Consider the following 16,984-nt stretch of genomic DNA (forward strand, 5'->3'; position numbering starts at 1 on the left):
CTCCTCCCTTTCATCCTCGTGCATGCTTCCAGTGCATTTTCACATATTTTAAAAGCCTTAAAGGCAGAAAAGGAAGAAAAGAAAGAGGAGGTAAGTCTGTGAAAAAAGAGTAAGAGAAGAGGACAGAAATAGTTGAGGGTGTGTAGGCCCGGCTCTGACCACTGGCATGCATGAGGAAGCAGCCTCCATTCCACAGGCCAGCGGATGGTTTAGAGACACTACAGAGCACACAGCTCAGCAGCCCACATGCAAGTCCACTGGCCTTCCCCACCCTCGGCTATTCTGGGCCTCTTTGCCACTGTGGTGGCTTTCACTCAGCAACCACACAAATAAAGCCTGAGCAAGAAAAACATGAGAAACTGGAGGTAGAGGAGAGGAGGGGGAGGAGATGCATTGTTTACTGTTTATCTTGTTTTTTTTTTTAAATTTCCACTTGCCAACATATGGTTAGGGAGCTGATTTACGGGACTGCGGCGTCGCTAAAACAAAGTCATCTAGCCGGAGTTTACAATAAGCTGGCACGAGCATCTCCCAAAGGTTTAAAGGATAAATCTGCTTTATGTAACTGAAGTCTTATTTTTTCTGTCATGATGTTGTTCTCAGTAAGTGAGAAGGTAAGTACGGGAGGTCAAAGTTAAACTCAAAGTTAGATGATAATCAGTGATTGGCAATCATCAGCTTGGGCCCTTGCTTTCTTTTTAGATACGGTTGTCTAACCGGATGGTTAGTTTTTGAACCTATGCGATCATGTTTCATGTCACTCGTGTTTTTGCTAACAGTATCACCACATTCCCAGTGTCAGCTATCAACTTGGCGAGTACGGTGTCATTAAAGCTTTTACGAAGGATGGAAAGTAAGACTCGGAATGATCCTTTAAAAAGGAAGCACCGCCCAAGTTACAGTTAAATTATGTGAGTCTTATTTTCATTACTCTGCTGTTAAAATACTGATAACATAGCTAAAATTCTAGGATGTGGCGCGGTCACTTGTCTGCCCACAGGAAATGAGCAAATCAGATGCTATCACAAGTCAATAGTAGCGGGTGAGCAGTAAAAACTGACTACTTTACCATCAGTAGATTCACTGAGCATAGAGTTTATTTTTTTAAGATTCTTTTAAAAACGTTATTACTAATTCCTGTTAAACTTAAAGGACTAAATTTGATAAAAGAGTATAAAAAGTCACGTCAGAATATTTGTCATGCAATAAAAATACACTCATCATTTCACAATAGTCTCTTAAGTCATCGTATTGTGATATAAAAACCTGTGGCCAATGAATCAGCGTCACCAAGAGCCACTGAGAGGCGGTGCCAGAGATTCTTCTCATTCGTGTTTAATGATTTATCCGTGGGGATGTGGAATTAGTAGTAAATACATGAGTAAATCTGGATGCAGATGTGTGGGATTTGAAAGTGACGCACAACACAAGCATTTGTTTTAACGTTTACCTAAGGAGGAAGTGAAATCCTTGGGATTAAAACTGTCTCGGGCCAAGATATGGTCATGTCTAATGTTTTAAAGTACAATAAACAAACATAAAAAGTAGTATTTCACAGAAGCGAGATGCGAGTGGCAGAATATACAGCTAAGCCCGCAGTTATTCATACCCTGCTTGTTTGTTTTTTGTGAAGCAGTGTCTGTCATTTACCTAATTAATTTGCCAAAGGGCTCAAATACATAATAGTAGAATAGTACGATTTAATGCTTTTTAACTTTTAACATGGACAGTTAAGAATAATGCAAAATGTCAGTGTTTATAATTACACATACTCGTCATAGCAATCAATAGAATATTCTTTTTGCTTAATTGCATCTTCTACTTTGTTATTGTAGTTCATAACCATGATCCTGCATTTAACTTCCTGTATCCTAAACCACTCCTTCTTGCCGTAGACCTCCAGCTGAGTTAGGTTGAAGGCCTTGAATTTCAGCTCCTTCAGCAACTTTTCATTGGCGCTGAGGTCGGGACTTTGAAATGCCCACTTCTAAACCTTCACACGATTATTGGTGAATTTACTGCTGTGAAGTTACGGCATAAACCCAGATTAGAGGTTGAATATCTTGCACTTTCTTCAAGGGTCATGATCATGATCCATTCGACCTTGACCACAGTTCCCACCATCATGCTTCCTTGCTTTTGTCCTCCATACAAAGGCTGTGCCCATGTGTCCAGAAAGCTCAAGTTTTGTTTCCTAAGACCACAAAATAAATAACCAGAAAGCTTCTCCCTTCTCCAAGCGCTGTTTTCTAAATGCCAAATGTGCTTTCAGAAGCATGGGCTTGAGCACAAACATAATGAAGAGTTCACTGAAGTGTAGCCCTTGAAATTTGTATCCACTAGTGACAGATTCTTCAGGATGGCCTTGGAAGTGGTTATTGGATTGCTAATGACTTCCATGCCAAGACTGGGGACACTTTGAACTTCCAACCTGGAACTTTCAAAGTGTCTGAGTGTTCTTGAGCTTCCCATGATGGATTGTACAGTAGCCTTGTGAACTTGGAATCGTTTTGCAGCCGTGTTTTAGCTTTGAACCTCTTTATGGGCAGTCACAAGGTTCAGGTTACTTACTTTAGTTCACAGGAATATTTGGTCTGCAGTAAATAAGTCATTCATCCACATTTTCAAAACAAACACAGACAACCAAAAACAGACCAACATAACACAACACATAAATAAATAATTATAAAAGAGAATCCACGTAGCGTCATGGGGGCTAGCAAAATCTTGACCTCAAGTCAACACTGAGCTCCTCAGTCTTTATCACAGTAACATTTGATATATTGGCAACATGTGATTTTAGAATCATGGTGCAGGAAATTTAGATATTTAATCAAAACTAAAATGTTTTGAAGTTGTGACGTTTATAAGAATTTTTGTATTTTGCCTTAAAATTTGAGGATAATTATCGATGTCAATAAAACTAAAAAAGTGTTTATACCTATTGTACCACCATTACTTATATATTTTTGCAGATAAACATAAAGGATAGACATTGTTTCACAATACATAAAAACAGGGAAGGCGTATGAATAATTGCCAGCTTAACTGTAGGTTAGGATGACCCTCAGCTTAGTATATGTGACAAAGAACAGGCAGAAGCACAGCTAGCATTCCAATAAACAAGAAACACTGTGACTGAGCATTCCAGCTAGGGTCCAGCTTGTCCTGACTCCGACTGAAGTGTCTTTGCTTGTTGTGGAATTTTAGTGGGTGGGTGGGGGGCTTCCTCTGGCTGCTGGCTAACACTGTCAACACTGACTACAAGTACAGATAAACCCTGCTTCTCTTTCTGTCTATAGCCACTTTCTTATTTTCTCTAAGTTCTCTTGGTGAGGTTGATTGAATTATTTGTATTTTTAAATCTTTGTTCAGATCTCTAGTAAAATCTTCATAGAGCTACTTTAACTCTTGGTTGGACTACTGGTTGGACTACTGCTCCCAGATGGCCACATATGTGCACATCTGGGAGCCACTTTTCATGTATTTTCTATCCTCTGGTTAAAAGTATCTCACTATGGCCGGACATGAGCTCACAAGACAGAAGAATCAAAGTTTTTACTGTCCTAGCTGCTAGTGTGTAATGATATTGTCGTGACGATCAATGTTGGAGAAAGTCTGACATGGGTTTGGCCAGTGCGAACTAGAATGTAACCTTTATGTCCTCTGATAGCAGCACTTTAGGAAAAAGAAGAAAACACAATGATTTAAAGATTTCAGACAAAGTATTGGATGGTGCAGCAGTTCAATGTGAGATGAATAAAACATTTGCAACTACATGAAACAAGCTCTTTGTAGTTCCTTTCTTTAATCTTACCTTTTATACTGTGTCTACATTCCCATCAGCATAGAAAGCACGATTTACACCGACTGAGGACAGACAACATTAATAGCTGTGAACTCTGTGATGTTGTGTACGACTCACCTCTTTCTTGCCGTGATAGTGAATTCAGTAGATTGACCATTCCATTTTTTATGAAATCATTAAAGATTGATTAAAAGAAAACAAGGAAGCACTACAACTTCTGTTGCTCTTTGAAGCAACAGAGTCTCCTGAGACTACTGCACATGCTGAATTATTAGCTTCTCACTGTATTTGGCTTCATTTCATTGTTCACACTCTATAGTACAGTCTGCAACTGAGGGCATGATTCCAGTGTAATTAAATGCTATTTAAGTCAGGCTATATTATTACATCTTACAGTTTCTTTTTTATTTTATTTTACTAGTTTACCTGGGTTTTTTCCTTTATTAAATTATGGGGGTATTTTTAGGGGCAAGCTTTAAGATGTTCAGCCCTGATATTGTAATAGAGACAAAACACTTTATGAGGCCAGCTGACTCATGGTAACATAGACATCACAGTTTCAATATGCTTTTGAAAATGTTTCCTGGTCTGAAGAGTCGTGATTTCTGCTGTGAAATTCAGATCTTAGTTTAAGGATTTGATGTAAACAACCTAAAAGCTTGGATGCTTCGATCCATCCTGCCTCGCATTAGTGGTTCAAAAAAATTGGGATTCATTCATGTTATGTTCTCGTTGGCGTATACTGTAGTTAAAGTGTTTCAAAAAAAATTGTTCTCCAAAATTTCGATGATGGAATTATGTTTAAGTCACCACTAAATATGGAATTTGGAACTTCTTTAAAACAAAATGTGAAAACCTGGGTGGGCTTTTGCTAGTAATACAAACGAGGTTAACATCAGCTAGCAGATTAGCATTCACATTAGCTTAGATGTTAGTGTAATGTTTACTAGCAGCTAACATGGTTATTTAGCAACTTTCTACTCAATTGAATAAATGTGATTCTTATTCACCTAAAGACTCACATATTTATACAGTGTTTTTACTTCCACCTAAACACTTTTAACTAAGATTCCCGCTCTCTCACACAGAAGCACAGAGGCTAAAGTCTGGGCAAGTTTGGGCAAGGTGCTAAACTCTAGGGTTTAGCATCTTGCTCAAGGAGTGTTTGATACATGGGATCTCGGATCAAACTACTGGCCTTCTAAACGGCTCCACCTGATCCACAGCCGACCCAAATGTTCAAGTTCTACATATCTTTTTATTTTTTTATGATGTGGTTGATTTTATTAGACACTGAATTATTTTGGATTATTTGGTCATCTGGGAGAGTGCTATTCTGACATCTGTTCCTATATTCTTTACTATATTGGTAATGATAGGCGTAAAAGCTCAAAAAAGATATTTTAAAACACATTACAGACTTGCATGGCATTATGGCTTTGGTGTTTTGTACAGACAGTAAGTGGAGCTTGATTTGCACTTGATAATATCTAATTATCTTATTTTGGTCTACCTGAGTAGAGCAGACATAATGTAACCAGATAGACATGACTCATACTGTCCTCACCTTGACATGCACAAATGCTGACTGGATAATGTGTCTGGAGCTGTCGACATCAAGTGCAGGCTGTGTTTAAGAGCAGATTATCTTGATCTTGGATTTATTCTCTTCTCAGCCACACAGGGCTGTTGTGTCTCAGTCAGCAGAGACTAGTGATGAAACTTAGTTTGTTCTATTAAAATAAAGACTTGCTGAGGATACTGAGGTTGAGCAATGTGTCCCGTTGCATCAAATATCCAGTCCTGACAGTGATCCTCATCCACAGCTTGTCCATCTGGTGCATCTCAACACTAATTCTTTAGGCGCCACCTTCTGGCCACATCTTGCCTACATATAAAAAAGAAAGAAAAAAAAAGCACTTTCACTTTCATTTTACCACTGACTTTTAGCTTACTACATACATGCAGAGTAATTTCAATGAGATAAATAATTAACATATTTTTCCCCTTTACAGCACAGGATGACCTTCATACATAAATTTAAAATACTGACAGCTGAAATGTTGTTGATAGACTGCATTAATCTCTCAGAAGATAAGTGTCATGACCTTGTGTGTTTACATAGTAAATGGAGAGGACAGGGAGGTTTGATCAAAGTTCAAGGACAGCTATGTGCTGCTGTTGTATTTGGCTGTGCTGTTAGGCAATCATGTAGTCCTACCAAGTACTCCATGTTTTGAGTAGATAAACATTTTTATTGTTGTGGACAAAAATCTCAAGAGAAATCTGGCCCACAAATTTGCTAGTGATGTGTATCTCCTTCTGGAGGAATGCTCAGTGTCCGATTGCATGACTGATTGTCACTGCAGGGGAGGATACAAGGAAGGAAGAAATCATTAAACTACGCAATCAAAAGTCACAGAGAGGTCTCTCGATGCAATCGGCCTGTCTTAGGTTTTCCTAGAATTCATAACTTGTTAACCCCAAAAACCCCCCTTAAAGCTGCTGTTGGTTGAATTTTGAAACGATCAGATTAGAAGCCATTGGACCAAATAAATGGCCAGGATGGAAATCTGTGCAACGCAAGCTAATTCACTTTATAACCAATATGAAACGCTGCAAAACTGTGCATGAATTAGAAAACTGGTGTAGTTAATAAAACAACTGTAACACGTTTACCTTTAAAACGCAGTTTTGATGTCATATTGATGATTTGTATAGTCTTTAAGCAACAATCTGACACATTATGGTGTGGTGAGTGCTATCGAAAGTGACTTCGCTTAATATAAGACATGCACAGCACCGACAAGTCAGGTAAGTGAAGACAGTGCCCTAACCCCTTAATGCCTAGTGTGTCATATTTGATAAATACAGGGTTTTTTCAGTTGTTGAGACTTCTACATCAGCAGTGTGATTTCCCCCCCTGAAAACCTGAATAAATTGCATTTTAAGCAATTAAAAAACAAGCCGCCAGATATCACAAATAAATTACAAATTAAAAGTCATGTATGTAAATTTAAATTTTAAATAATTTTGTCAGATGGCTCAATAAATTTTCTGGCAATTATTTCAGATTTTAAGCTTTAACAGGCTATTCCTCCAACAGGGTCGCCATTACCAAACTTGACCTGGGTGGATCTCACTTCTGAACCTGGAAGAGGATGCAAATATATATTCTGGCTTCGGTAGAATATGTTTACAGTTTTGGGTATGGCAATTATAATCATTTTTGTTTCAGAACATAGAGTTCATTTATTTCTGTTTGCCACACCATGGTGCAGTGACCGTCAGAGAAGGGAACGGGAGTTTGATTAGACAAGGGAGAAAATGATGTTTCCTGTTTCTACCAAGAAATATTTTTAGGAAAGAAAACAACAGGAAACAGCTGAAATACTCATTTTGTCTGAAGATAATTGAATATACAATGAATTAACATTTTTAAAACATTGTGTTTCTGTTGACTCTTGAGACTAAACTCTGCTGCAGTCCTTTAATCTCCTCCAAGGCTTTAAGTTAAAAAGAGCAGGTCACTTATCACTAACACAAAAAAATTACTTCTAGTTACTTATTTTTGGTATCTTTTTGTTATTATTATCATTTTTATTTTCTTTTTACATTTGCTTTATTACAAGGTTTTGAGCTTGTCATGTCTTGTGTGGCAGTTTTACATATTTTACCAGCTTATGAAGGATCCAATCAAACAACAAAAGAAAAAACAGACTTGGGATTTTATGTAAATGTCCATACAACATCAACATAAAAATGCTGGGGTTATGGTTAACCTGCCATACAGAAAAAAGAGAGCATAAAAAAATTAATGCAAGAAGAGATGATTAATTTGAAAATGATGAGGAGACAGAAGTTCAAGGCCACTTAATGTTCACTTAATCTCTGTTATCGTCTATACTTTGACTGCATTCAGTTAGAAAAATAGTTATTATTTGTGCATACTTTTACAGCTCAAGCCAAAATTATGTAGGAAACGGACACTGATTCATTTGGCAATGGGAAAAGGGAAGACAGCTCGCCATGCAAACATGCAGGAATGCTATTCATGCTGCTGAGTAATACCGCAGTTGGAAGCCGCTATTGCAGACTGACGGGAATACTTTTAAACTGGGATCATGTCTTGGAAAAATATTCATGTTTCATCCACAGATGAAGCCTGAAAAACTAATTTTGGTTAACCCAGTTAACCTGCCAGACACCATAGCATAATCCCCCGCACAAGCAGGACCATGACTTTCAGCAGGAAGAATTTCAGTTTAACTGGGATGCAACTCACAGGTTTGTGTTGATTTTTGTTGGTTTTCTAACCTTGGGGGACGTACACATTAATTCACTACAGCTGAGACTCTTGGCAGACCTGAGGATAAGAACACTGAGTGCTTGCAGCTGAGATAGTCATCAGGTAGTGCTGTGAGTTAGACTTCCCCAGCTCCTCACGAACGTGATGTTGTGCATTCTGTTACACAACAGTAGCCACATCTTCATGGCTGAATGAGTCTTTAAACTATCTGTTAACACGGCACGCAACTGATACAGAAGTTTTTCCTCCCACTGAGGTAGGCATGTCATGCACATGAACACTCCTACTACAAGACCGACAGGGAACAATGAGGCTTCACACTGTGGTTTGTGTGTGCAGTTCTGATAGCGATGCCTTATTTCTCCCACATATTGTTTGACAGCTGAGCTTCTGTGTGTGCACAAAGGCAATTCTGCGATATGAAAGTTTTGGTAGATGCGTGCTGAGTGGATAAAACAAAATCGTTGACAATATCTGCTCATCTCCAAGCTTTGACCCGACGGGAGCAAGGCCATGGCTGGGTGCGCCTCTCTTATCGCCATATCTTCATCTGTGGGGCCAACCCAGAGCTGCTGGCCAAGCTTTGTTGTTTTTTTTTTCTTCTCCTTTTTGCACCACCATGCCTCTGGGTTTCAGGTGGGCTTTTTGTTCCCTGTGGTAACTGGATGCAGGCTGTGGGCTAAGGAACAATACAGCTTTCAGAGAGCAAGGAAGAAACTGCACGTAGCGATTCCCACGGCATATTATGCAAGGGAACTTCTTATTACCCCTGTTTTCAAGAAAGTGTGCTTACCTCCCTCTCTATAGGCTAAAGGAAACATCCATTTAGAGATCTCATGTTCATCTTCCAAATCAAATAAACACAGTCAACTTAGAAAGAAGTCATTTATGTAATTCACCCACTCGTAAGGTCATCAAAGACATTTGTTGGTTGTTTTCTTTTCCCTCCCCTGAATGAAATGTTTCTCAAACCATTAATCATGAACTTGTCTTTATGTACAGATTAAAAAAAGCATGAAGGAAGAAGAAGATCAGCTAATACTAATGTAAATAAACAGAAAAGGATGATTAAAAAAAAATACAAAACTCAATGATTTTTGGCCTTTGCCATAATTCAAGGTCACCTTTTTGGAGATTTGTATTGGACATGATATATGTTGATAACTAGATAACTAGGGAAACTCTATCAGATAAAGCTTGATATCCTTGAAGATCTTTTTTTTAGGCTTTAGTGTTTCTCTGTTTAATCAGACCATGTAAGGACAGTTCCATGACTGCAGAGTGCAGGTCCAAGGTTTATGCAGTGATAATACGTGTGCTTAGCAGTTTTTTTAAATCCTGGAGGACATTCTGCTCAGGCTCACTGCAGAGAGACACTTGTGTGAGTGAAGCATACACAGCGGTGAGTCATTGTTTGTGCTTATTATTTCAGAATAATTGCTACTAGTTTTACATAAAAGGAATTTTAAAAACTAATTAGATGACAAAGCCTTTGCACTTTCGTTAGAGATTGTAATTGTAAAGAACATAACATTTTGAAGCAGTTATTATCTGTGTTTTCTAAATGCAGTTCTGGCACATTTGCTATTGTAGTGGACCTTGATCACTCTTTGCCTGATTATTAACTCGCATGTTGAAGCCAAGTTGAGAAAAAATTGAAGCGAGGAATGTTTAGAAACTGAAAAATAAATTGACAGATGCAACAAGTAAAGTTTAAAAAAGGTGACTGCAGTGCAAACATTGGAGTGCAACAAGAAGGAAAAGGATCTGAATGGCATATAAGGATGTTGTTTGTGCATTATCCATTTCATATCAAAGCTCACTTTATCAACATGAAGGACATGTTTCACAGAGATAGTTGGAAGATAGGAAAAGGCATGTTCTGTGATTTGTTTTTGTTCTGTTAGAGTGTAGGCCTGTACTGCCACGTAGAGCATATGCGAGCACACGTTCAGCTGAATATACAGTAATGTGCAAAAATCTTTAGTCAACCCTATTTCATTTCTTATTCTTCAGAAATAGTTTTCCAGGATTCTTGAAAGATGTCAAAGCTCTTCTTTACATGTTTGCTGCCTTTTGTTCTGTACTCAGCCAATCCATGGTTGATAGTATTCCATTATGTGAAAACTTTGAAAGCCCTTTAGACAATCTGGAGAGCCTTCAAAACAATATAGTCTGTCTCTTGGGAAGAAAAATAAAAATAGGACAGGGCTAGATCAATGCTGTTGCACACTACACAGTAAGCAGTATTAGAATTGTTAAAATTAGAGCTGGAGCCTGAGAAGTCTCTTCCATCAAAGCCACATCGTGCTCTATGCATGTAAGCACAGTGTAGCACAGATATGCATATTTGACAGCCAACCGGGTTTTAGCTGCATCAGTGGGAGTAACTGAAATGGTCCACCCACATTCTGCCTGGTGAAATAGAAGCAGTGGCTCTTACACCGTTGCTTCTCCCAAATGAACATACTCAAAAGAAATCAGTAACTAACAAAATAAAGTTTCTTGTGCACTGAGGGTAGAGGGTAGAAAGGATTGCTTTTATGAATGGCTTAAATACAGACAGGGAAGCAGACCTAATGTAAATTTGGAGTTTTCTTTCTACTAAACATGTCATTAGTGGCCCTGTGATGCATTAGTGACCTGTGCAGGGAGTATCTTGCTTATCACTCTATGACAGCTATGCCATGAGAACCTTCTGTCCCCTCAGAATAAGAGGTTAAGAAAAGGGATAGATGAATAAATTAATTAATAATTTTAGAAATGTCTCATTGAAATTTAAAATGTGATTTTCAAGAGAAATCTTGTGACAGCAGAAACTGCAGCGGTGGCAGAAATTACAACAGATATATTCTAATAGCTATGCATTAAATATCTGAAGTGGCCAAAAAAGGGCTCAATAAAATATAATGTAGAACACAGATAAGGCACAATAGCGCAGTGACAAAAGTCATTGCAATACAGGCTTTCTTTATTATTATTATTTTCTTTTTTTCATATATATATAGCCCATTCATAAACTCGTCGACAGCATTCTATTTACCAGTTTAACCAAATATATTAAACATAAGCACACAGAACCATCAGCAATCAATTTTTGTTTTTGGCACATAACCGGAACTCTTCCTTTCGGCGCCTGAGCCAGCACGGAATGTTTTTGCTGTCGCACCAGATAGCTGTCAAGCCGACAAGTGCCTCCTTCCCTACCTTACAGTAAGGTGTATATTAATGTCACTTTTCATTACTTTTACGTACATTTTGTTCATGTAAGACCTCGAGATGATTCTCTGTTACTGAAAGCGATCAATTTATGTTTTTGTATCTGTGTGACGTTAGCGTGTCGCTCTGTTTTTAACGTTGGCACGTCGTTTGGTAACTGGCGACTAAGCGCTAGCAGCATAACTTCATGATATTGTAAGCTAATTAACACAGATATCTTCTGTGCTTCTAGTGAAGCTGTGGTATCTCATAGGGTACTGCTAAGGAAAACCGTGAAAGCTTTTAAATTTCTTAATGTGCTCGGGCTGCAATAGCTGCTGTTTGACTGCTGGCTGACACGCTCCCTTGAAGATTATGTGTTGATCCAATTATCTGAGGCTAGCCACTACTAGCATGTGTCTTTGTTTAAACACTTTGTTGCTGACTAATGTTAGAAATTTCAGTGCTGGCAGAGTCTCGTTTTATGTGTTTCATATCTGGTGCTTCGTTAATCAGAAAGGGGTTTAAATGCTAAAGTTGGTCGGAAGTGTAATGTGAATTTAAATGCCATGATCATTTGTCTTAAAGAAAGCAAAGTATAGCCTATTATCCAAACAGGGGAATGTTGTTTTCCGTATAGTTAAACTCTCGCTGTTGTGTCCTTGCTTCACTTTTAGTAGACCCTGTGCAGGCAAATCTTTCTGCAAGAACTAAGTACATATTGAAATCAGTGTTGACAATGCTCCTTTCAGACACTGATCATTCATGCAAGTCATGAGACACATGTGAGTGAAAGGGCTTTTGTTTTTCTCTGTTAGCATGGTGGAAAAAAATTATATCATGGAAAATTTTCAATATTTTCCATCATTTTTTTTAAGGATGTGAAAATCAAATATATTTTAAACCCATTATATTGAAGCTATAGTGTTTCAAGCACTTTAAAAGCTCAAAAAATGTAGCAAACTTATCATAACATATTAAACTCATTTTGAGGAAATGGCTGTTCAAACAGTATAAATACAATATATCTCTGAGTTTAGTTCAGTTCACAAAACCACAGTCATGTAGAAGAATGCTGGCATGAGAGCTGCGCTTATGATAATTATAGACACCCTTCATGGGGAGGGTGAGCCACAGAAGGTCAATGCTGAAATGGCTGCTTGTTGGCAATAGTGTTGTATCAAAATGTACTCATGCAAAGCTGACTGGAAGGGAGAAGTGTGGTAAGAAAAGGTGTGAAAGCAAAAGGGATGGCCGCAGCCTCAAAAGAATTAGCAATTCATTAACTACAATCTTCCTTTCACAGCAAAGTTTCTGCAGTCAGTGACCCTCAGGTTGTTTTTTTTTCTTCGCGTATCTTCAGGTTTGCAGGATGGCCCAGACAGACAGCAAGGTACTGGTTTTGGGAGCGTTGGCTGGAGTGGCTGGTGTCAGCTTGGCTGTGGTGTGTTACCAAAATTTTAGGTCTCGGCGAAGAGGCTCGTGCCTGGGATTCCAATTTCACCATACTAATGAGCAAGGGTATGGTCTCACGCTGGTGGATGGTCCTGGTCTGCCCAGCGGTCAGGCCGAAGTGCTGGATCGCCTTGAAGCCCTGATTCAGTGTGTGTCAGAGCTGAAGGATGAAATGAAGGCGTTGAAGAACGCTCTGCCATCGCTGCAAGACCAGGTCAGAGAGGAGTTCAGGGGACGTGAAGAGGCACGGCGAACTGGCTCTCTGCACAGGACTACGCCAACACGAAGGAAAAGAACTGCAGCCACTGTCGCTGAGGCCAGAGCTACAGGCCGGAGCTCAGAGGAAGCAGAGAGTGAAGGAGGGTGAGTACTTTAAAAGCTGAAAACAGTTTTCCCTTTTTATTATCTGGTTAGAGATTTCTTAATAATGTCTGAGCAAATGTACAACAACATCAGAATCTTTTCCATTAACAGATTCTATGACAGTAATATGCTTTCCTGAATTGTCTCTCAGCAAGCCATAGAAGTCATTTGACTTCCTCCAAAGCGCTCTTTTGCTCACATACACGTAGATACATATAGACTTAAACTGAAAATATCAGATTAACAGGATTCACACACAAAATTATGCCCAACCTAAACAAATGCTACTTTTTACTTACAATTCCATCCCATTACACCAGCCTCACTAGCTGCAGCAGTTTTGAATTTTGAGTGATGAAGAAGCCGCTAGATCGAATAAATAGATACATCTACAGCACGTGAGGTGCACATATTTTATGTGCACCTCATGTGCTGTTAAGGAACACACACTGCATGTGGCCAATCTGCCAATATCACAGTACTAATGCTGATACGCTGATGCAGGAAGTGCAGTGGCTCAATAATAATGACATATTTGTAAAGTAAGACTATTGTGTCCTTCACTGTTCTTTCTTTGTGAATTATAGAATAGGGATTAAGTGAGTAACACTTAGTTTGTCTCCATAAGTCAGTTACAGACTTCTCTATTGCAGTTTCTGGCTTGGTTTCATAATTGTTACACCCTTAACAAATCTTAACATTATCACAGAAGCGAATCTGTGTTGTAAGAAAAGCATGTGCTGCAATTAAAGTTAAACAAAAGATAATGCACACTTGTGGTCTGTTTTAAGATGTGGGAATGAACAGGCACTTAAGAAGAATTCTAATCTCACTTTTATTTCATGTTCTGTGAAGGGAAAAGTATATGGTTTTCTGTGGTTTCCTGGGAGCCAAACAGCTAGTTAGATTAAAGTGACGTGAAGTGAGTCACTGAGCAAAAAGGGAACCTGTGATCTGGCTAAAGCAAAAGCCCAAAATGAAACAGAAAGCACACGCAAAAAAAATCAAGAGTTCCAATTTAATACAACAAAACAAAACAGACACTTTGATAAAGATGAAGGGGAAGATGGGACTGATTAGGATTTAGAACCAGATGTGGAAACTGTGACTTACCTGTAGTGATTTGCACTGTTTGCCTGTAACACAACCATTGTTGTGGTTGTGTTACTAAGGCAAACTATAGAACCAGTGTGTGAAATCATATAGGTATCCAGAGGAGTTATCTGCTGCTAATCACATGTACTTGATTATCTGAGCATCAGCAACTGTAAATATGCTGAACGCTGATGTTTTATCAGTTTGCAGGTCTGGAGGCTTCAGGTGTGTTAGTTGCTGAGGAGGACAGATATCAGCTGTTTGTTCAGTCTGGGAAGGGTTATATAGTTGTTTCCTAACAATTTGGAGTTCATCATTTATACAATGAGAAGGATTGAATAACAAGTGAATAACCTTCAAGACGAATATCAATATTCCCAGGAGTGGAAATCCCAGAAAATTCACCACAAGGTCAGGCTCTGCAGCGCTCAAAGAATCTCAGACATAACTCCTCAGTTAGAATGTTAAATATTAGCCATGCCACCGGACAATGATCCCAAGCAAAGTAGCAAATCTGCAAAAGAGTGACTGAAAAAACAGTCCAGTCAAAGTCCAGATTTCAATCTGACTAAAATGCTGTGCATAAGTGAATGCCCACAAATCTCCCTGACCTGAAGCAAGAGTGGGCTTTTATATCTTCATAAAGTATAGAGTATGAATAAGTTTTTATATGGACACAAAGAATCTGTGACATTGTTCCACCGTTTGTCCAGCACACTTCACTCAGTTACACCCCATGAGCCTGTAGAATATAACAGTTGAGTAAAAGGTTTGAAAATATCTGCCTCACTTTATGGTTGAAGAGCAATAAATGTAATTATATTATAATCAGTTTTATGCTAATTATCTATATCCATACAATCATCAGGCTGTAGTCATTTCTTACTGAAAGTAGTTCTAATCACAAAGAAGCAAACAGAAAAATAAACTGCAGATAAATATCTTAACAGGTGGTGAGTGGTAAATTAGTTTCGGGTTAGTTTACACGTTAACAGCCGTATTTGTTGATCATTATCTGCTTTTAGGAGACTTTTGGCCCACCTACTTTACCAGTTAAACCCGCTTGCTGTTTTTTTGCATTAAATTATATATGTGACAGTATGTAGAAATGCCTCAGGTGCTGCAGATAACAGCAGACCAATCAAACACCGCATGCCCAGTCATCCACCCCCTGCCAAGATGTCTTGAACTCATGCCAGCCATAGATAACATGTCTATTGTGAATGGACAACCAGCTAAAATCTCATCTTATCAAAACATTATCAGCAGTTAAATAAGGACGATTAATCCGGGGCCTTAATATTTTCACCGGTTAGGAGCACTTAAGTTTTTGTTGGACCCAACAGAGACAATCTGAACACGCAAACTCTCAAACTTGTATAAACTGTGAGCACCAAATCAGAAAGAGGATATTTTAGCATGCTTTATCCAGCCACTTAACCTGGATTGACCCCCTGCTTTATTTATGGAGGAAGTGGAGTATGTCAAGTGCCATAGAGACATCACAACACTGGGTGCAGCTCTATTCACATCCTAGCCGCGCTCTTTTTAGGTGTGCAGTGAGCCTTGGATCAGAGGTGCATGACTCCTCCCCATCTCTGTTACCATCCTCCCAGTGATTATCGTACTGCCTTGGAGCAGATTTTTTAAAAAACAACTTAAAGTAGGCCAACTGAACATCCAGCGTGCTCTGAGTGTTTAATTAGTGGTGTGCTTGTTGCTTGTGCCAGTAGCGCATGAATTACTTTAGTTGGATCTTATTTAGAAGACACCAGGAGCCCTCTTTCATGATGTATAAACTTTTCAGGTCGCTACCACTGCCCTCCTGATTGGCTAAAGAAACAGTTGGGAGGTGTCAGACTGCCCTCTAGCAAATGTGTTCACAGGTTTTGAGTGACAGCCATCGGCCGCATCAAATGCTCCTAATTACAGTTGGGGTTATTATGCTTTAAAAGACATCACATCACGCACACACCTCCTATAATTAAAGAGCCTTTCCTGCCGCTCTGTTATTTGTAAGAGCAGAGGGTGTGGGGGTTAGCTGGGAACAGTGGAGTGAAGAAATTCCAGCCCCTTAGGGAGTGAGCGGCGTCCCCCTCCTAGTTAAGATTTCTAATCCTCACATCCATTTTCAAAAGCCTCTTCGTGTCTTTTCAGCCGTCTCGAAGCACAATATCTCCACAAATTATCCCCGTAAAACCCACACTCTAAGCATTAAGTAGAAGATATTATGAGTTTGCTGAAATCCAAATCCTTAAGATTAGCAAGATTAGTGCATTTTTTTTCACATAAACATTTCAGGTTAACATTTTACCTCTCTGTAGGGGCAGGGATAGCTCAGTAGGTAGAGTGGTGGCCCCATGATCGGAAGGTCGGGGATTCGATTCCCCTGAACAGCTACCCTGAGGTACCCCTGAGCAAGGTACCGTCCCGACACACTGCTCCCCGGGCGCCCAGTGGCTGCCCACTGCTTCACTGAGTGAATGGGTTAAATGCAGAGAGGGATTTTCCCCACGGGGACCAATAAAGTACTTTCTTTCTTTTCTTTCTTTCTTCCAGAAAAAGCGGGTGAAAAAGAAAAACTATCTTAATCTTTATGATTTGCTAACAGCACAGAGGAGAAAGAAGCAGGTTTCCAACAGAGGGCATCGTGCAAGTGTAAACAGGACCTTCAACCAATCCGAAAGCAAGCTCTGCTGCAAAACATGATATGTGCACATCGTGACCAGGCAAAGGCACTTTTTTCTACCTTTCTG

The 16,984-nt window shown here is 39.2% G+C and overlaps 1 protein-coding gene across 3 annotated transcripts in view; it reads left to right on the plus strand.

Moving 5' to 3' along the window:
• The first annotated feature begins 9,442 nt into the window (after positions 1 to 9,442).
• The window catches only part of rmdn2 (regulator of microtubule dynamics 2), a 39,353-nt gene continuing 31,811 nt past the window's right edge, over positions 9,443 to 16,984 (plus strand). Inside the window, exons 1-2 of one of the 3 annotated variants that reach the window (XM_086258427.1) lie at positions 9,443 to 9,519; positions 12,679 to 13,133. In XM_086258427.1, the coding sequence (XP_086114553.1) occupies positions 12,688 to 13,133 (446 nt within the window). In that variant the 5' untranslated portion in view covers positions 9,443 to 9,519; positions 12,679 to 12,687. Of the gene's footprint in view, positions 9,520 to 11,235; positions 11,336 to 12,678; positions 13,134 to 16,984 lie in introns of those variants that run through there. The other 2 variants (XM_086258428.1, XM_086258429.1) reach the window with 2 other exon arrangements.

Source organism: Aulonocara sp. 'chitande type north' Nkhata Bay, linkage group LG13, assembly GCF_057382095.1.
Source record: "Aulonocara sp. 'chitande type north' Nkhata Bay isolate Kocher_YH1m ecotype deep benthic linkage group LG13, A_spYH_male_GT1.1, whole genome shotgun sequence".
Classification (NCBI taxonomy): domain Eukaryota; kingdom Metazoa; phylum Chordata; class Actinopteri; order Cichliformes; family Cichlidae; genus Aulonocara; species Aulonocara sp. 'chitande type north' Nkhata Bay.